The sequence below is a fragment of the Pagrus pagrus genome (assembly GCF_965226575.1).
Source record: "Pagrus pagrus genome assembly, chromosome: 13".
Taxonomy (NCBI): domain Eukaryota; kingdom Metazoa; phylum Chordata; class Actinopteri; order Spariformes; family Sparidae; genus Pagrus; species Pagrus pagrus.
The window spans coordinates 2,274,752-2,295,520 of NC_140197.1; the positions used below are offsets into that span (position 1 = coordinate 2,274,752).

A 20,769-nucleotide genomic window follows, 5' to 3' on the forward strand; every position below is an offset into this window, starting at 1 on the left:
TGAAACCATAAATGTTAACTTTGCTGTCCTGTCCTCCAGCCCCCTGGTCCAGTTCAACCTTCTGCACTCCAAGTTCCATCTGTGTTCCGTTCCCACTCGTGCCCTTCTTCTGTCAGCCTACATCAAGTTTATCAACCTGTTCCCAGAGACAAAGGCCACCATCCAAGAGGTTTTGCGCTGCGATAGCCAGATCCGCAACTCAGACGTGGAGCTGCAGCAGCGTGCTGTCGAGTATCTGAAGCTCTCTTCCATTGCTAGCACTGATGTCCTGGTTAGTTTTGAGCCTATTAGACCAAACTCAACACAGGTCCAGTAATTAATACGCACATATAATTTGTTGGGAGAACTAATTTACATAGAATACATTTCCAATACACTGCCTCCAAATATGGACACAGACAGAAGCCCTGCAGTTATGTTCTTGTTGAACATGATGTCCAGAAACTGTGTTGTGTGTCAGATGTTGGCAGCTCTTTCTATCCAAACCCACAGCATGAGTGTCCTCTCTGTTGCTTTAGGCCACTGTCTTGGAGGAGATGCCTCCTTTCCCAGAGAGGGAGTCGTCAATCCTGGCTAAGCTGAAGAAGAAGAAGGGGCCTGGTGCTGTGTCTGTGACAGAGCTGGAAGACAGCAAAAGGGAGGGTGGGGAATTAAATGGAGGGGGCGACCGGGGGCAAGACACAGCAGCCATGGCTGCCTCCAATGCTGTAAGCAGACTCTGTATTCACAAACAAACATAATTGCTGGGCTGCCTTTATGCATACCAGCAGCTGTAACAAAAGTACTGATTTTTTTTTGGCCCTACTGCAAATTTCATTTGTTTTCCAGTCCACCCCATCACCATCAGCAGACCTCCTTGGGATTCGTTCTGCAGCTCCGATTGGTGCTGCTCCGGCCAGCGTTGGCAGCCTATTGGTAGATGTGTTCTCTGAGGCAGGGCCTGCTGCACCTTCTGCTGCTGTGAATGACGACGGCTTCCTAAGGTAAAAAGTAATCTCTTGATTAGCAGATGTAGGAATCCACCATAACCTGAGGCTGCCTAGCTGCCAGAGGAAAGAGACTGACTGGTTTGCGACAGCAGTACTGTAGAAATGAAATAGGAAGACAAAATCAAGTCCTGTCTTAGACTTATGCATCTATGAAATGAGAAGAGTAAGGAAAACAAAAGAAGTAAATCAAACACTTTTGGGCCCAAGTGCAACCATTAAAACATCAGTTTGTGACTTTATTGACCAGGTGAGCTCAATTTCTACAAAGGATGTCTTTTAAACATTTGGTATCTTTTAGAGGTGTAATGGTACACAGAAGTCACAGTTCGGCTCATAGCCTGGTTAAGTATGAGTGGTACAACAGGGAAAAAACCCCAAATGCATTAGAATATGTTTACACAAACTGTACATCTAATCCAATATTTTATTAAAGCTGTATCTGATTGTGACACATTGAAATAACACCTGTAGCCTACCTAATCTCACAAACCTTATTTTTCAAAAAATACTTGATCCAAATACTAACAGTCCTGGCTCAAAACTATTTTCCAATGATATGATATGAATGTGAGATTACTAGGAGGATGCCACTCCTGAAATTGACATGCACTGCTCTTTGCTGAGAGGTACAGTTGGAGACTGAATTTTGTAAACCTTACTGTCTGAACTCAGAGCTTGGAATGTTAAACATTGTTTGGCTACACTCGTGACTACACTTTTCACCTCGGGGGAATACTGCATTGTAGAGTCGCTGTGGTAAAGGAGCGCCACACTGCAGCAGCAAGCTAAGCCATTACCAATCAATTAGAACAATTACTTGATCAGCCCTGATACCTATCTTATTTCTACTGTATTGCTCCTCTACTCAATGCGTTTACATGCACTCAAGTAACCAGGTTACTCAAGAAACCTGAGTGGTGGGATGTCAGAGCAGATTGACTGCGTAGGCAAGGATGGACAGACAGACAGACGGATGGACGGACAGACAAACAGATGTACACAAATGTGTATAACATTTAACAAAGCCAAATTCTTAGTGGTTATTTAGACTTCTAGAGGCTACTTTGTTAGTTTCTGTTTCAGACAGACTTTAGATGGAACAATTTTAAATACTTGGATGCATTGCTTTGTGTAATGATTTTTTCTTTCATCAAAACTCCAAAATTCAAATCCATTCAAACAAAGGCGACTAATGCTGGACTGGGCAAAACTGGTCTTGGACCTTAATGGGGAAGCACCATGAATTCTAATGTTTAATTTTTATGTATCCTGTCTAAAACTGTTTATTGTAAATAGTTGTGGGGTTTGTTGTGTGCTTGCGCTAAGCAGCTACTGTAAATGTAATGTGTCCATGCTGGTTGTTGCTCAGTTGGCTTTGTCTTTCTTTGCTTTATCTTTGTCTGATATGGACCTGTCAACCTGGAGACGTGTAGCGGATACTGCATGCTTTTTAAAAATATAGTAACAGTGCTGGCACAAGGCAAACTATGTTGAAGCTCATTGTTTAGGTCAGTATTTAGGTTATTGTATGACATGCCAAGTTCAGGATAAACTGTGATTGTATAATTAAGTACGTTTATGTGCAGCAAGCTTTAGCTGATAGGATACTACAACATACCTCTAAGAGATGTCATCAAACTTGCAATAATGGTAGTGCAACTTCAAATTTGACCAGAAATGTAGTGTCTAAATCCATTTGCCTCTATCCTGTATTTTTCCTGTTAGGAAACCATGTTAAAAAATGTATTGATTATTGTATTGGCTAATACATTTAAAACAATGTCAGACAAGTAAAATTAGATGTGTTTAGTGGGTGTATGTTTTTTTTAATTTTTATTACTATGTTACTTACTTATCTTCTAGCAATAAGACAAGGTATTCTGTCAATAGACAAAAATAGTATGGCTACATAATTGCTTATGCAGCCTATAGGCATACTTATCATACTGAATGATATAATATAACTAAATTGAATTCCAACTGCTGGCACTTTCCTTTTCTCCAATAAGCAAAGGGCCACAAGTTGCAACTGAGTCCCTTATGAGGGCTCACACACTCCACCAAATGAGCGACCAGGGCACACAAATAGTTAATCAAATTTTAACTTAGTTGCTACCTACGCTTTCAGTCAGCCAGCGATTTCTCACCCACCTTCCTCTTGGATTTATTATCAACAATTTTCCCTTTTTTGTGATTAAATGTTTAAATTCTTTGTAAGTTTGCACTGTTGCATGGTTGTAAACATTGCTGCTCGCTCTTTAACACCGTTTTTTGCCATGGTGGATTGGTTTGATCTGTGTCTGACCTCATAGGCTGCTTGTGAATAGCATGCACACACAATGACTACTTGAACCTGTGTTAAATTAGTCTGGTTGTGTAAACTTGGATTGGCCATTATGGAACCCCCATTACCCCCAACTGATTTGTTAGGTTCGTTCAAGTCAGGCATTGGACTCTCCACTTTTTGTAGCATGCTATATGGAACAGGCCCCCTGGTATCCTGGCTGCTGTAAGACTGAAAGGAGGGAAACACGGTCAGTTTGTGTTGGCTTGGCATAGGCTGCTCCAAGGCAAACTGAAGGGTCGACCATGAAAGCAAAAGGAGACGGTGTAGAGTTTTCTTCACGGTTGGCAGGTCTGCTACACTTGTCTGTTCTTTTTATCTTGCTGTGTATGTGACTGTCTTTCGTCTTTTTCTCTCCTTCCCTTTTCTCCATTTCCCCTCTGTTTGTGTGTGTTTGGGTGTGTGTGTGCATATTGTGTGTTTTGATTTGAATGTGTGTCTGTCTCTACCGTGATTGGACACTGACAGAGATCTGGAACAGCCCACCGAGACCTCTGATTCCCTATTGGTGGAGGGTTCTGGTGACTTGGAGTAAGGGCCCAGTAGTAAACTACAGAATCAGCTAGAACAATACAAATATGGCATCTCCACATAGATTTTCTAGAACAGCCTTTTTATCTTAAATTGAACATGCCATTGGTAATATACTCTACACCAAGTGGGTAGCTTGATGCACATGAGCCATTTATCTTTACACAAAAGCACCTAACTTGCTCTATATATACATCAGTGCCTTTTTAACAATTTTGGAACTGAAACATGAATACAATCACTGATGAAATGAATACAGTAGAATAAGGCAGAACTACTACCAATACATTTGCCCTGTTTTATGTTTTTTTGTATAATATATAAAGCCAGACAACAATACAACACACATTTCTTGGATAGAAAATATATCAAGCATACTCACAACTTACATGTGTGGAAAGAGTGCAGTGGGGTGAAAATGGGAACTGACAGATGTCATTGGAGTTAAACAAGCAAGTGTGACAGCATATCCACTGCCATCCATAGCTGATTGTGACCTGCTTGCGGTCAAACTAATGTTAAGTAGTCTGAGCTGCTAAAGTTTACCAATCACACCATCTGAAGAGAAGGATTCTTCTGCCTCTTGTATGGAGCAGCTAAAAGGCACTGACAATGACAAAGTTAATTAAGTTGCCAGATTGGTGTGAGCAGTATAAATTGCAAACTGGATATAACAGCCATGATTATGGATTCAGCAATACAGATTTGTTTACTCAGGAATACTTTTGAACATCACATTAAGGGCACTGCATGTGGACATTTGCACGAAATAGAAACAGGCAGCACTGCAGAGGTGTGACCAACTGAACTGAAAACTCAAGTTCCAATGCAAGTTGGAGAAAGGACTGGCTTAACCATATTTCAAAAAGAAAAACTACCATGCAAACACATTTTACCTCACTACAGAATTTTCAGGAAACCAGCAACAGGAAATGCAAAACAAAATTTGTTTCTATTAACTACTGTTAGGTCAATACTATTACAAACTGAGCAACATAAAAGGCTGGTTGAACTAATTTTTAGTCTGCAATTTAAACCGTTGTTGAAGAGGTGTTCCATTCAATATTTTGAGGAAGGTTACAATTTCCTCATAGCTCCAGGGTAACACTTCATTTTTACAGGTCCAGAAAAGTCATGCATTTCATTTCATGTAGGTAGTAATAACCAGATAACATATTTGAAATTTCTCAACATGGTTTAATAATAATCTATTACTGTCCATTAAGAAGTCAATAAATAGCTGGTATTTATTTTCAACACATTTTGAGGAAGCTTCCTACTACTGTACTGTCTGACTTCCCCTCAGCACGCCATTAAGTTGAAGTGAGTTGTTACAGCTTAATTCCTAACTAGTTTCTGCCTAATTACTGCAGGTCAGTAAATTGAAGTGCATTTTTTTAATGTTTTTCGTCAGCCGTTATTTTTTGTCTGTGCACTGGAAGAGAAGCTTCAGTGGCCATGTAAGTCACATGCTTTTGTATGTCATGATTTATTTGCTAAGACTGTTTCCATTGCACATTGTTGATTTAGCTTTTCAGTACACCAACCTTATGTACCTGCCAAACATAAAAACCTTTCAGCAATATGTCAAGTTTTTTCGAATTTTCTGCATCTCTACTTTTTGCTTTACTTTTTTGTTGCACCAATTGAAAATGCAGATAAAAAAGTGGATAGAAACACACCTACTGACTAGTAACTATACTTAGGACCGGACATCATGCATGGTCTAATTGTGGATCTACGTAAGCTCATTGTAATAGTTCAACAAATGTAATACCAAGCTGCGACCTTAAAATCCAAGGCAAAATCTCTTTGCTGTACTGTTCCTGTTGTAAAGTGGAGTAAATGTTGTGTACACACACACACACTTTTCTCACCCAAAATGTTCATTGCATCAAGCTTTACGTGTAGACTATGTATGTGCTTTTAACATGTACAGTGTCTTGAAGTAGAGTGCAGTCTGTAGGCATTTGGACAGTGAATAATTTTCAGTTGTTTTGGCTCTATACTATAGCAGTTTTCTAACAGGCATTCAATGAACCACTTTCTAATGTGAGAGTGCTACCTTAACAGTGTTTCCCACAGAATGGCTGAGACTTGAGAATGAGACTCAAAAATCTACTTTGTGCAGAATAGCTTAAAGATTTTGCACATGCCTTTCTATTTTCTCTGTACCAGCAACCATATCTGTTTTCTTCTTCAGCAGTAAGTCGACCAAAAACACACCTCCTGTCTAGGATTTTTTTCACCTGCGATTCCATTGTCACAACCACAGGTCAGCCGCATGTGGAGGAAGCTGCTTGTTATTTATGTAGCCGATCAAAACCAACGTACACCAAACAGAATTGAACACATAAAAAAAATAAAAGTAGCCTATAAAATGCTTAAATGGGTTCGCAAATATACCTGGGCGGCCCACCCAAGTAAACTGTATGTATGGGAAACACTGGTTTAGTTTCTTAAGGGCTTCAAAATTCTTGCTGCATGATATTAGTTTCAGTTGTGGCCCATTCTATTTTTTTGCCTAATTTTTGAATACTGCAGTAGAGCAATGGCATATTTACCCAGTATGAAAACAAGCACTGCGAAATCAAAGCTCAAAGTATGACCTTTGGCCTAACAGCTGTATTTTCAATCTTATTCAGTGTGCTTGAGTATAGAACCAAAACAATAGAAAATGTCAAAATACATACAGTACTGACTGCACTGGATCTGTATTTGTTACACGGAAATCAGAAACCTTTCATGGTGTAATGTTATCATTTTAATATAAACTGCTTTTACTAACCTCTGCATTTTTATCTTTTTATCCTTCTTTCTTCTTCTCTCATGTTTCCCTTAACCAATCTAAATCATACTGTGGCTGTGCCCTGTGTTGAATTGTTGGCTTTTTCACCTCCCATTTCTGCTCTACTTCTTTTTTGTCCTGTTGCCTACATATCTGTATCCATCCCTCCTCTGTCCTGTGGGCTCTCTTCATCCCTGCGCTGTCCTGTGGTCTCTCAGCTCTGCTCCTCCCTCTGAGGATCCTGCTCCTCCTCTGTCTGAGGCAGACGAACTTCTGAACAAGTAAGGTCTTTCTCTGTGTGTAAGCTTTGTCATGTGTCAAGAAAGAGAAGCACTTTCAGTAAACTGGGAATAAGCACCATCCACTGCTTTACGTTTTTGTGGAGTGCAGCCATCTGACGAACATAGTCCTGTAATAACTTGAGTGATGGTTTCCTGTTTTTGATAAAAGCTTTCTCATAAGAGAAGCTGCAAAAATCCACCATTTTTGCCTCCTCTGTTAGCCATGTTGTTTACATAGTTGGACTCTGTACTCTGAAACTCTGAAATAAGTTATTAAAGAAATTAATAAAATATTATATATGCTTAGTTCAAAAGTGATTCATTGTATTGATCAATTATGTTTTGTTTGATGAAAAAACCTGCCTTTTAACAGGCAGCCCAGGACTCTAGGTGGGCAGACATGGGAGAGAAAGAGTGAGAGAAAAACCGAAAAGTGCACATCCTCATTGTAACGAAGCTGCAAACAGTGACTGGACTTGATAAATTACCTTGATGTCATCAAAATTCACTAAACTTATTGTTAAGATAACCAGTCATTTCAGCATAGTATGAGAGACAATTTAGTGATTTCAGTCAAAACATGATATAATCGACAATTCTATACTAAACTAGTGTCCATCGTAATAATATAATTTGATTGATCGTATAACTAGGAGTCCCATAGTTGCTACAAGTACCAATTATTGCCAATGATGGGCTAGTCTTTGCTATTCCTTCTACCCTAAGTTTAATTTTTAACAGTACCTAGTGACGGTTATGCTAGTTTTTAGGGATGCACCGATACCGATATTTAAAACACTGTTATTTTTCCATTTTTGTTCTTGTTGTAATTTATTCTCACTTTGTTTGCAGGGAAGTCGATCATACACATTTATAACTCAACCTTTAATACAACCTCCTTTCTCACCAAAAAAATAACTAATTTAGAAGCCTTGTTATGCTGCTATACAACTCAATGAGGAGAGTTTACAGCATTTAGCCCATCAAAAACATTCTCTTTGTGTCACATAAATTAATGTAATTAGATGTAAATGAAGAAGATGATGAGAAATAGAAAATCAATAAAATATAGAAAACCTTAAGTTGCTGTGACGCCCTCCTACTTGGCTTTCTTGTCCGTTGTGCTCCAGAATCTCCATTAACATGTCGTGCACAGTGGAATGTCCCCTGTCCATTCATGCCCTCTTTCTCTTTGGGTGAGCAGCTCTCTCTCTGCCGTGAGTCTCATATCCGTCTCATCTCTGGCTTCCGCAGCAGGCCTATATATATCTGTTGCTGTGCTTGTTTAACATCCACATCAAAGTAGCGGTCTTTATATCTGGGATTCAGTGATGTTGCGGTGCAGTGTTTCTTTACTAATAACGCCATCTTTGTTGTTTTAACACAATGGTCTGTGTCCGCGTCCATTTAAAAGACGTATCAGTTCTCTCACCAAGGAGATCATGCCAGAACAGGCCACTGGATTGTCTTGCAGACTGTAATTCGCTGATCTTTATCCAAGACAGTAGCCTATAATACTCCCACACAGCCGTCATTTTCTTTTACTTTTGTTTGAAATCAAACCACATGTACATACAGCACGTGCACACAGCATGTTGCCAGAGTTGTGGAGAAAAAAATGGCTGCGGTTCACTGTGTGTGTGTGTGTGTGTGTAGCCAGCGCAAAATGAATAGTTAACATCAGCCAATGATATTGATGAAGGCCATCTTATGTTATTTGCCGATAAGCTGATGTCAATCAACCATGCGCATATCAGCAGATACCGATGTTAGGCTGATAAATCAGTGCATCCCTTCTAGTTTTTCAGGACGATGGATGGATGGTTCTTGGACAGCAGCTTCTTGCATGTTTATGCTTAATTAATTAATGACGAACCCTGGGGGGGGGGGGTGAGTTCTTAAAACAGCGCTGTGGAAAAGTTGCAGACAATCTGTCATTTATACCACTCAGTACCTTAGACCTACCTAGGAACACTAACAAAGACTGTACTGGAAAATAAGTGATATAAAATGTTGTATTGTTTCTTTTACTTGTTTTCATTGTGTGATAGGACAGCAAAAGTGACAGTTCAGTGTTTTGACTAACCCTTTAAACACCTTCATGCTATAGGTTTGTATGCAAGAACAACGGGGTTCTCTTTGAGAATCAGCTGCTACAGATTGGCATCAAGTCAGAGTATCGTCAGAATCTGGGTAAGTTGTCTTCATAGAAAAGCAGCTGTGGCTTGGTGGGTTTTATTTGCACATGGGCATCTTTTGGCAAAAGTTGTTACTGAGGCCCATTTCCAATCAAAATTTAAAATTAAATTTCTTTTACCAATACAAGCTTACAATGACATTAAAAGAGCAGGCACTCAGCCACGATTCTGACCAATCTCCCTCCCTCTTGCAGTCCAGCGGACCACCACAGCCAAGAAAATTTCTGTTAACATAACTGACATTATTATTTCCTAACTTTATGTTCAGTAATTGTCTGGCGTTAATGGATTGACGTTGTATTTTTCTTGCAGTTGGTTTGTAAAAACAAACAGCCAGCACAGAGCTGATACAGCAGTTTGTGAGCCATAGTTTCCTCACCAGTAAACACACCACCTGGCTGTCACATCTGCAGTGTCTTTGGGCTCGTAAATGAAGCAGACGGACAGCTGGCCTGCTTGCTGCACCTAACGTGCCTAGAGACACTCTTGCAGTGAAAAGTGGCTCCAGAATATAAGTAAAGAGATCGGTGTGAAGAGGTTCAGTGTTACTACAGCTCAATCGCCCCCAAAAAACGGAAATGAACAGAGCATCTGTGTGAGATAACAGTTTGGGTTAAGCATTGAGAACGAAGCAGACCAATCAGAGGAGGAGGCGGAGTAGGGTGGGTCTTACGAGAATGAGTCTGTCTTCTTGAGCAGTATGACTGCACCCTCTGCTGTTTAAACAGAACAGTACAATGACAAGGAGAGATAGTAGGATGCATACATACCAATTTCCCTTGTTAGCCACATAATAGGTTGGTGGTTATAGTCACAGTCCCACAACAGTATCGCAGCATTATTTTATCGTGAAATTCGGTATATTACATCTGTAATCATATGTGAATGTTCCTGTTTACGTTGGAGAAGAGTAGAGCATACCAAAGCTTGCCAGTGTATTTATACCCTCCTCCAGGTATTATGCCTGCCTTGATCACAGTCTCACAGTTACACATTCAAACATATTTAGTCACCATAGCTTCTTTATGTGCATATTTCATCCAGTCTTATTACATACAGTATTTAGATGGTTTTGATTTCAAACCAAACATGATATCTTTTTTGTATTATGCAGCAACTCGAAATGCTATGAGCTGGAATTAGGTAGAACATTTTGAGCCCGACCCATAGGTTGACGCCACAAATACCTCAAAATCCAGTGGACAGAATTTCACCAATGTTGGTGTCTATGTTCTGGGGCAAGTGTTAACCAAAATCTGAAGCGCCATATTAATTGGTGCACAAAAGTGTCGCCTATCACATATTCACTGAATAACACTTTGAGCAATTCTGATGAATTCACTGGAAACCTCCTGCGCACTGTCCTGACATTCTGTTTGTTTCCATTTGTTGCCATGTGGATGTGACAGGATATTTTGATACCTTTACTATTTATTGAGTATTCTATAAACTACAAGCCAAGTACATTTCTTAAATCTTTAACAATTGTATATGTCTATCTCAGGGAGAATGTACTTATTCTACGGTAACAAGACGTCGGTGCAGTTTGCCAGCTTCACCACCACAGTCAGCTGTCCTGGGGAGCTGCAGTCTCATATCCTTTCTGTGCAGTTATGTTTCAGTATGTTTAGAAACCACCAAAGCTTCCAATCAGATAACTGGGACACAGCATGGTATTTAGCCATTATAAAGTCTCTCTGGGTTCAAAGTAGAGCCTGGCTCGACTAAGGTCACACTAGCTCATTGCAAGTATGTCAGTAGTACAGTATATATCAGCCAATGAATGACAAGAAAGTGAGATAAAGAAGATACACTATATGGGCAACAGTTTTGGGACACACCTCTTAATCATTGAATTCAGGTGTTTCATTCAGTCCCATTGCCACAGGTGTATAAAATCAAGCACCTAGCAATGCAGTCTGCCTTTACAAACATTTATGAAAGAGGTCATTCTAAAGAGCTCACTGAATTCGAGGGTGGTACTGCAATAGGATGCCACCGTTGCAACAAGTCAGTCCATAAAATGTCTTCCCTTATAGAGCGGGGTCCAAGAGTACAGAGGCGCATAGTGTGTAAAAGCTGCCAACACTCTGCTGACAATAACAGAGTTCCAAACAACCTCTGGCATTAACATCAGCACCAAAACTGTGCACCGGGACCTTCATGGCATGGTTTCCATGACCGAGCAGCTGCATGCAAGCCTTGCGTGCCACCACTGGACGCTGGAGCAGTGAAAATGTGTTCTGTCGAGTGACGAATCGTGCTCGTACGAATCGTACGAGTCTGGGTTTGGCAAATGCCAGGAGAACGTTACCCGCCTGACTGCATTGGGCCAACTGTAAAGTTTGTGTGGAGGAGAGATAATGCTATGGGGTTGTTTTTCTGGGGTTGGTTGGGGCCTAGGCCAACCCCATAGCATTAGACTCAGTGAAGGGAAATCTTAATGCTTCAGTTTACCAAGACATATTAGACAATTCTGTGCTTCCATCTATTTGGGAACAATTTGGGGAAGGCACATTTCTGTTTCAGCATGACTGTGCCCAAGTGTACAAAGCAAGGTCCATAAAGGCATAGTTGGATGAGTTTGGTGTGGAAGAACTTGACTGGCCCACACAGAGCACTGACCTCAACCCCATTGAAGACCTTTTGGATGAACTAGAACGGAGATTGCAAGCCAGACCCTCTCCTCCAACATCAGTGTCTGACCTCACAAATGCTCTTCTGGACGAATTAGTAAAAATTCCCACAGACACACTCCAAAGACTTGTAGAAAGCCTTCCCAGTAGAGTGGAAGCTGTTATAGCTGCAAAGGGGGGACCAACTCCATAATAAAGCCTATAGATTTAGAATGGGATGTCATTAAAGCTCCTGTAGGTGTAATGTGTAGGTGGTCCAATAGTTTTGTCCATATAGTGTATGTTTTGAAACTGTGTTATTCTTGAACTTAAAAATGCCCTGTCCAGTGTCTTGGTCAAAATTGTTTATTTATGAGAACCTTATAAAGATTTTTGATTTATATTACTGCTCAATTTTAGCAGCTTGTCTGTGTAACTCACTTCTCACCTTGTCCTCTTTACACATAATAATGGAGAGGCAACTACATTTATTTTTAAACACTGTTGATCCTTGCTGCCATCCATGACAAAGTTTCATCAGTGGAAGTCTTGCTTCACTGTTACTTTGCACTTCTATTATGAGGATTGCTAAAGTTCAGCTTGCTTTGGAAGATGACGATCAAAAAAGCTAGTTAAATAGAGGAATCTACAATTCAAATCATCAATGGTGGAAAACACGAAAGAAAAAACATGTCTGTTTTTCACAATTGTATTATACCAGGGAATACAAAATGGAGGACTAATTATTGTAACTGTGCAATCAACTGCTTATAGCTGTCTATGTATGTTAAAATTCATGTAAATTATATTAATCATTGTAATGTTACCTTATAACTACACTGTCACTGTGAGGTGTGAGCACTACTCACAGTTGGAGGTGTTTGGAAGTCAGTGTGTGTGATGTCTTGATGGTCCTTGACAACAGGCCACAGCTCAATGTTCAGACCAAACCAGTGGAACCACTGGTAGAGGGTGGAGCCCAGATCCAACAGGTCCTCAACATAGAGTGTCTGACTGACTTCTCTGATGCCCCACTGCTCAACATCAAGTTCAGGTAAATTCACTAAAAACTATAAATTGAGACTCATTAATTAGTAGATAAATAGTAGGTAAATTGTTTTTTTGTCACTACATGGATTCTCAAGTAGGATTGCTCAAGGACGGGCTACCATTCTAAACTTTGATCTTGATTCAAGTACTCAAGTTTAGAAGAATATACAGTCGTGGTCAAAAGTTTACATACACTTGTGAAGAGCATGTATATCATGGCAGTCTTGAGTTCCAGTGATTTCAACAACTCATTTTTCTGAGATGGAATGAATGGAACACAAACACAAGTTTGGTTCAATAATTAATTAATTATAGGTCTTCTGAAAATGTGACCAAATCTGCTGGGTCAAAAATATATATACAGTAATCCTAATATTTGGTTACATGTCCTTTGGCCATTTTCACCTCAAATAGGTGCTTTTGAACGCCATCCACAAGCTTTTGTTAGTCGTCTGGCTACATTTTTAACCACTCCTCTTGACAGAATCGGTGAAGTTCAACAAAATTTGTTGGCTTCCTGGCACAAACTTGTTTCTTCAGCACGGTCCACATGTTCTTGATGGGTTCAAGTCTTTTGGGAAATCCATTCCAAAACCTTAATTCCAGCCTAATTTAGCCATTCCTTTATCACATTTGATCCGGATTTGGTATTATTGTCCTGTTTAAACACCCATCCTTCTTCATTATACCATTTACTTTCTTTAAAACACCAGATCCTCTGGCAGCAAAACAGTGCTACAGCACAATATTACAACCACCATGCCTTTTAAACTTTTTGACCACGGCTGTAACACCACTTTCTCTTTCAACAAAAAAACGTAGTTGTTAAATGTTTCCTAAACACGAGCACCTGTACTCTGTCGAGGTGGTCCACAAGTAGATTTGGTAAAATATCATGTTTTGAAATTAAGTGTTTCTGTCTGTGACACAGAGCGACTCCAAAGTCTTAAGTGAGAAAGATAGGTGTGGCGTTTTTAATATTAGATCAACTTAATTCAGATGCTATTATTTGAAATGTGTGTGTGTACTTAAGATATGGTGGAGCTCTGCAGAACCTGACCCTCAAGCTGCCTGTCACCATCAACAAGTTCTTCCAGCCAACTGAGATGACATCACATGACTTCTTCCAGCGATGGAAACAGCTGAGCCAGTACGTGTATGTGTTGTGGGTTTTGTCATTGCATTTAGATTCCCTGTAAGGCTCAAGTCTCCTGTCTCCTCTTCTTAGGCCACAGCAAGAAGCACAAAAGATATTCAAGGCCAACAACAGCATGGACACTGAAGTACTAAAGGCTAAGGTACGTCTTCATTTAACTGCTTATTCTCCTGATTGCAACCTTTAGTGTCACTAAGCTAATGATGTTTATCGGTCTCCACAATATAAGCTGGAACTGCCTGTGTGCCAACACTTCAGCACACTTGGCTAAAACCAGAGATTTGTTTGTGATGTGAAAGTTTACCTTTACATTTTAATATCTTTCTTAATTTTTTTTTTTTTTTACCAATCAGCCAAGGAAAAAAACAGAAAAGATGTTATCTTTGCTAAAGCAATGCTGATAATGTTGTCTTTTCATTCAAAATTAAAAATAAACTAACAAAAGCTGTTCTTATACTGTTGTGATATGTTTGTGTGTAGCTACTGGGACTAGGAACGGCCCTGCTGGACAACGTTGATCCAAATCCAGAGAACTATGTGTGTGCTGGAGTGATCCAGACCAAGGGCCAGCAGGTTGGCTGTCTGCTAAGACTCGAGCCAAATGCCCAGGCACAGGTACAACACACAGACTCACTGGAAAGTTACTGCTAGAAGTTTGGAATGGATGAATAATTATGGCTCAGTATCCCTCCTACAATCAATACATGTAGACCAGTTTTGGGTCCTTACACATGCCGGAATGAAGTGGCTGTTAAATGTGATTCAGTGTGGTCTGATTGAAGTGGATAAGTTACTGTATTAATTTACTGTATATACTTATGTACTGTTTACTTGAGTATCAACAGTAGTTGTATTCTCAAGCATTTTTGCCAATGTTTAACAATCTTTGCCATGCCCCAAACTGACAGAGATGCAAGGGTAAAACATCAATGACCTCTAGAGGGCATTCAAGGACTGGCCAGACATAGGTTCAAAGTTCAGTCAGGTCAAACCAAAATAACTTGAGACAGAAATAATGGGCGCAACAACTTACTGTAAATAAATGACTTTATTGTAATTAAATTACTTTACAGTAACAAGTAAATACTGCAAATAAAGGGCAGTGATGCTGCCTCAAACATTCATATAACTCCATGAAATTAACAGGAAGGACTGTCTTCTTTCAGGAGGCTCTTGACGTGCGAATACACATCCCGGTGTAGCTCATTTAGACTGGTATCGCCACAGTATGTGTGCCCTGGGAGGAGGTAGCATGGATCAAAGTATGCCAGCAAACGTTGAAATGCAGGGTTCTCCACAATATTAAATGGCAGGTCGTCCAGCATGAATAAACTCCACAAGTTTCCTTGTGCCACCCCTTGCCTTCTCACTGTCACGGCTATACGGACGGGTACTGTCTAAAGTAGTTTGCTTTAGCATCCGTTTCGGTGTTTGTTTTTCTTTTTCCACGCTACATTTCTTGAACTCGGCATGCTCCTCCTTGTGTTCCTTATCCAGGTGCCTGATTAAATTTGTCTAGTTGAAACATTTTGCAGATGCTCCCCCACGAGGTACTCTAGTGTTTCACAGATTGTAAATAGCTTGAGTTGTATCCGTCTCATTCACTTTGAAGAAGTCCCACACCACCGACATGTTTGTTTGAATCCGACAGCTAATGATTCAAGATTCAGAAAACTTTATTGTCCGTCATGTGACAGGGCTCAAAACTAGCTGTCGGATTCAAACAAACATGTCGGTGGTGTGGAACTTCTTCGGAGTAAATGAGACGGATAAAACCACAAGCCATCTGCAATCTATGCAACGGGAGCATCTGCAAAAACTTTCAACACGACAATGACGTCAGCGAATTAAAGGAACTTGGGGCAGGATCAAGAAATAAGACTCAGTAGTGACACGACGGCCATTGCGGCCGTTAGGGTTACTGCAGCCAACAGCCAAGCTGTTGGAGAGCGTGCATGAACTCTTCACAGCAGTGCAGCTGATGCCTTATCCCCTACACACATCGCTCGCTGTGTGTAGCGACACACAAGCACGGCAATTTACCGTTACGGTTGATGCAGTCTGAAAGGCACAGGGAAAAGCAAAGACGGCATATTGGGGGACAGAAATATCGTCTCTGATACGGGATTGCTGTGTGTAAGCGGCTAATGTTACTACACAAACACAAACATACCGTTAGCCTGTGGCTACAGCCAGCTGCTAACGTCACCTCCCGGATAACAGGTTGGGCTTTCGGTCCCATATATAAAGGGACATATTTCTAACTATTCAGTTTCAGACTAAAGGAGCGTGGAAAATGCGCAGTCTGTAACTATTCAGTGTTACACAGCGATGGACTAAGTTTCATGTTGGAGATAATGCTACTTTGCACGTTAGGTCACTCCGAGTCCTCGGTGATCTCATATGATTTTCACATCAAGCTCTAAACATGACCTGTAATGTTTTCTTACCTGGTTACTAAGAAATGAGCCATGTCAGCATCTGTTTTCAGTCCCAATTCAAGTTGAAGCTGCCTCCATGAGCCGAACGCGTATCCAATGTTTATTCAGGTGACAGCCTGGCTTTGGTCGTAATTTCTTTTTGACTCACGACATGCCACTGATAAAGCCTTCATTTTCTTCTTAGTGTGACTTATTAGTGGACTTTTTGAGTGGTAGTGGGTTGTTTGCTGGCCGTAGCAATATCCATCGCGCTTGTCTTCTTCCTGTATCCAAGGGTGCGCATTCAGCTTTATCGGACGTCACGTCCGCAAGACGGCGCGGGAAATTCGGACCACGAAGTGCAGTACATTATGCAGCACACAGCCTATTCAGGGCAATGGAGAGATACGTGGGTGGGCTCATTCTTTTTGGTTTTGAACGCTTCATTGCCCATTAGCATTAAAAAACTTAAAATGCATGTTTATTTTTTCACAAATCCTGCCCAAGTTCCTTAAAGACATTACAGCCGATCTCACAAATTGCATAAAATGCAAAATAAAGGCCGATCCGATATAGCCGATCAGATCGGCAGTAGTTGGTGTATCGGTGTTTGAACATACACCGTATCTTTATTTGCCCACTGCCCCCACCATTATTTTGCCTATTAATCAATACCTAATTGGATGATGTGCGTTAGAAATACAAACTCATCTGCTCTGTAGTGCCAGCAGCAGAGTTGTAGTAGAGTAGCAGGAGTGACATTTGAGAGTTGACTGACAAGTGACGGTAGAGGATTTGTTGTCAAAGTGAAAAAGAAAAGTGTTTATTTGGCAATATTTCTGATCTAAACTCTGTGGTAACAGGCAACCTGATAATGTTAATGAGGGAAAAGGAGTTGGATTCCTTAGTGAGAATCTGAAGGTATGCAGCCTGTCACCTGCAGTTCTTCATGTAACAACTCCTGTAGACACATCTATGATGAACGATAGCGGAAACTCACTTAATACAATACATATCCTGTGACTGCCGTACTTCAAAATAAAAGTCAACATGCGTTTTGCCAATTTAATGCTTTTGTTATGAAGCTGCAGCAGTAGGAAATGTTCAGTTTGCAGTAAGTTAACACAGTGCATATTCATATATTTGGCTTGGAATGAATGGCTCTCCTAACTCCTGTGTTTGTGTTTGTTTACAGATGTACCGTCTGACTCTGCGCTGCAGCAAGGACTCTGTGTCCAGGCGTCTATGCGAGCTGCTGGCCGAACAGTTCTAGAGTACAGACCTCTACCATGACCAGTACTCCCACCATCCCCACCAGCGACTTCTCCCTCCAGCCCTCCTGCCACACTTTTCCTCCTCCCTCCAACAAAGAATCTTTGAGTAAAAAAAGTTGTAACCTACATAAGGGAAAAAGTAGTCACTGCTAGCAGCAGCAGCGGCAATATTATTGTCATTCTTCTTGTCCCATATTCTGATTCCAGTTCATCTTAATTAACATGATGCTACATTCTTAAATTTGTTGGTGTATATTTGTGTGTGTGTGTGTGTGTGTGTGTGTGTGTGTGTGCGTGTGTGTGTGTGTGTGTGTGTCCTATGGTTGTGCTGGGGTCCCATTCTGCTCCTACCTGACTCCTCTGAATTACTGATGCTGTGTGTGTGTGTGTGTCTGTGTGTGTGTGTGTCTGTGTGTGTGTGTGTGAGATTTTATTTGAATTGGTAGAACATTCCTGAAAGTAAAATTGTCAAAGCTGTTTATAGCACTCATCCCCTCACTACACACACACACACACACACACACACACACACACACGTGTATAGCCTCCACGATTCCTTGCGGTTCTGGTGGAACCGACTGATGAAGTATGGCCTGATGGTCCAGTACTCAGATCTCTGCCGCTTCTATCAAGCATTCCCAGTGAAAATGCACTTAAGGCATTGGGATCCTCTTCAAGGCCCTCCAGTATAAACCTCCTTACTGTATCTGTATGATTTGACTTTCCTGAAGCCCTGTAAGAAGCCCTTAATTTCAATGAACTCATACACTCATTTATGTTATTGATGTGTATGTAAATATGTGCAGTGTATTACTTTATTGCTTTCTAAGTCATTCTCATCTTGCTTGTTTGGAACACCTGTGATTTTCTAACCCAAGCCGCCTGAGTAGGAGGATGGCACAGAATGGACACTCTGTAGTTGACGGGTACAGGGATTAGAATTTCCGCGTTCAAACAGTCTTTCAGACCCGTTGAGTCTGTCTCATCCAGTGACAGAGAGATGGTTTTGACTGCTAGCCATTGAAAAGCTTACAGAAGCATCTGTGAAATGTGTAGAGGTGGGCAAGTTGTACACTTTAGAAACCTTGATGTACACTTGGCAAGCCAACCATACAGCTGTAGCTTTTCTTTTGTAAAACTGGAACATTCTTTTTGAAAACACTGATGATAAAACATAAATTTTACCTTTGTGCAGTGTGTCCAAGTAAGTTTTTTAAGTCCATCATTTTTCAAGGACAGGAAAGGTTGAGATTTATGCTTTATTATAAGCATTTCCAAGCAGCATGCTTAACATTTACATATGAGAAAACTTCAGTGATGAGGACGTATAAATCTGTCTGATTAAGTTCCCAACCTTTGATAAAGACCAGTACACAGCTGCTTCCTGTAGTTTTTCAATGGGAAGCACCTACATATTAAAGGCATCATGGCTGCAGAGGATGCTGCTACTGGCTTAGGTTGCTGTACCACTGTCTATATAGAGTTCTATTGATTTTCTTTATGGAGATGTGCACAGCCTTAGCTATGTTTAGGATATTGCGCAAATAGAAAATCCATAATCGTCTAAAGGATGAAACCATTTTGTAACAGACAGTGAAGCTCTAACAATTGCTGCTGCAGCAGCTAAATCCAGCACCAACATATGTATGATCTCATTTCATCCCAGGCTGACCAGAGTCTGATATACATATGTACACATTTATATTCCTGCTCCTCCTAAGCCTTTACAGAAGAGATCAATGCCAACAAGACTGATTCACACACAACCACTACACTAAATGTTTAGAAAACAAAGCATTTTAAGGTAGTTTGAAATCACTAACTCTTCCCAGGCTTCCTCACACGCAAGTGCTGATGTCATGGAAGAGAACAGGATGTATGACTTCAGATGTCCATTACAACTACAGGGGACTCAGTATATATGTGTGAATGTGGGTGTGGTTGTAAGCAGGAAAAAAAGAGCCTAAAGACATTTCTAATACATGGTCACATTAGATTCTGTGGCTGCACAGCAATCACAGGACATTGAACTTGATAGTGGAAAATGTAGTCATTTTGTCATTCTGTGAGTGTGTGTATGTGAGTTTGTGTTTGTCCATGCAGTATCCACTAGCTAATGCAGCCTCATGTATCGGTGTTAAAACATGTCCAATACCTGTGTTAGAATTAAGAGTTACTCTGTAATGGAAAAATGTGAAAGTAAAACTATGCCATATATCGAACATGACGCCTCCTGTCTTTTGTCACAGGGATACATGATGATAGGGGCTTTTTCCTGTGCAGCACATGTGCAGTAGGTGTCAACAGGATTGAACGTTATGGGAGAGGATCAAAGGTAACTTGCAAAACAGGTCCTGAATGTGGAGGTTGTTAGAGTTGGCAGAAATGGTCTGGAAAAGTCAAATTTTCAGAGTTCTATGTACAGGGGGACTCTCTGTGCTTGCAGTGGTGGGACTGTGTTGTCTTTGTGGGCTTGTGTTCTCCAATGACCAAATGATATGATCACTTATATTGTTTATAACCACAGTAATGGGCTGTGCATTCAACTTCTACATCGGTCACTTTAAGCCCTGTGTAGGCTGATAGTACTACAATAATGGATTAATGTTAAACATCTGCTGTTCATTTTAGTGACACATCACATGAAATATAAAAGTACTGAATAGTATTCTATATTTCTGTTGTATTTACATGGACCTTACAGACATTAGTTTTAGTCTATCATATCATAATATACGTTCCATTATAGTCAGCCTCAACAGTGGGTGCAGCTATGATACAGCACTTTTCTCCGCTGATATCAGTAGCCAATGATAGGGACTGTTGGTCTGTGTGTCTGGCTTAGAGTCTAGATATTGGGGGAGATATTTGTCTGCCAGCCAGACAAAGCTGAGCAAATTAGGCAGAATATTCATAAAAGAGCCACATCAGGATTACGACACCCACATCACCAATGTTAGCCTTTACTACTATAGTAGTTTACCACCAAGTAACTATAAACCATGCAAGGCAATAATCCAAACACAGCAATTGCCTAAATGGCAACATAACTTCAGTCCCAAGGAGAGCACATATCACCAGAATTTATCAGTAATAATTTAACTGTAAAACCAGCAAAATGGA

The 20,769-nt window shown here is 40.5% G+C and overlaps 1 protein-coding gene across 4 annotated transcripts in view; it reads left to right on the forward strand.

The window, feature by feature from the left end:
• Positions 1-19,868, forward strand: part of ap2a1 (adaptor related protein complex 2 subunit alpha 1) — a 38,709-nt gene extending 18,841 nt beyond the window's left edge. The window contains exons 11-22 of one of the 4 annotated variants that reach the window (XM_084372458.1): positions 40-271; positions 519-707; positions 829-983; positions 3,802-3,864; positions 6,871-6,933; positions 9,044-9,126; positions 10,636-10,736; positions 12,679-12,800; positions 13,830-13,946; positions 14,025-14,094; positions 14,433-14,567; positions 17,568-19,868. In XM_084372458.1, coding sequence (XP_084228584.1) covers positions 40-271; positions 519-707; positions 829-983; positions 3,802-3,864; positions 6,871-6,933; positions 9,044-9,126; positions 10,636-10,736; positions 12,679-12,800; positions 13,830-13,946; positions 14,025-14,094; positions 14,433-14,567; positions 17,568-17,645 — 1,408 coding nt within the window. In that variant the 3' untranslated portion in view covers positions 17,646-19,868. Of the gene's footprint in view, positions 1-39; positions 272-518; positions 708-828; positions 984-3,801; positions 3,865-6,870; positions 6,934-9,043; positions 9,127-10,635; positions 10,875-12,671; positions 12,801-13,829; positions 13,947-14,024; positions 14,095-14,432; positions 14,568-17,567 lie in introns of those variants that run through there. The other 3 variants (XM_084372459.1, XM_084372460.1, XM_084372457.1) reach the window with 3 other exon arrangements.
• The last annotated feature ends 901 nt before the right edge of the window (positions 19,869-20,769 follow it).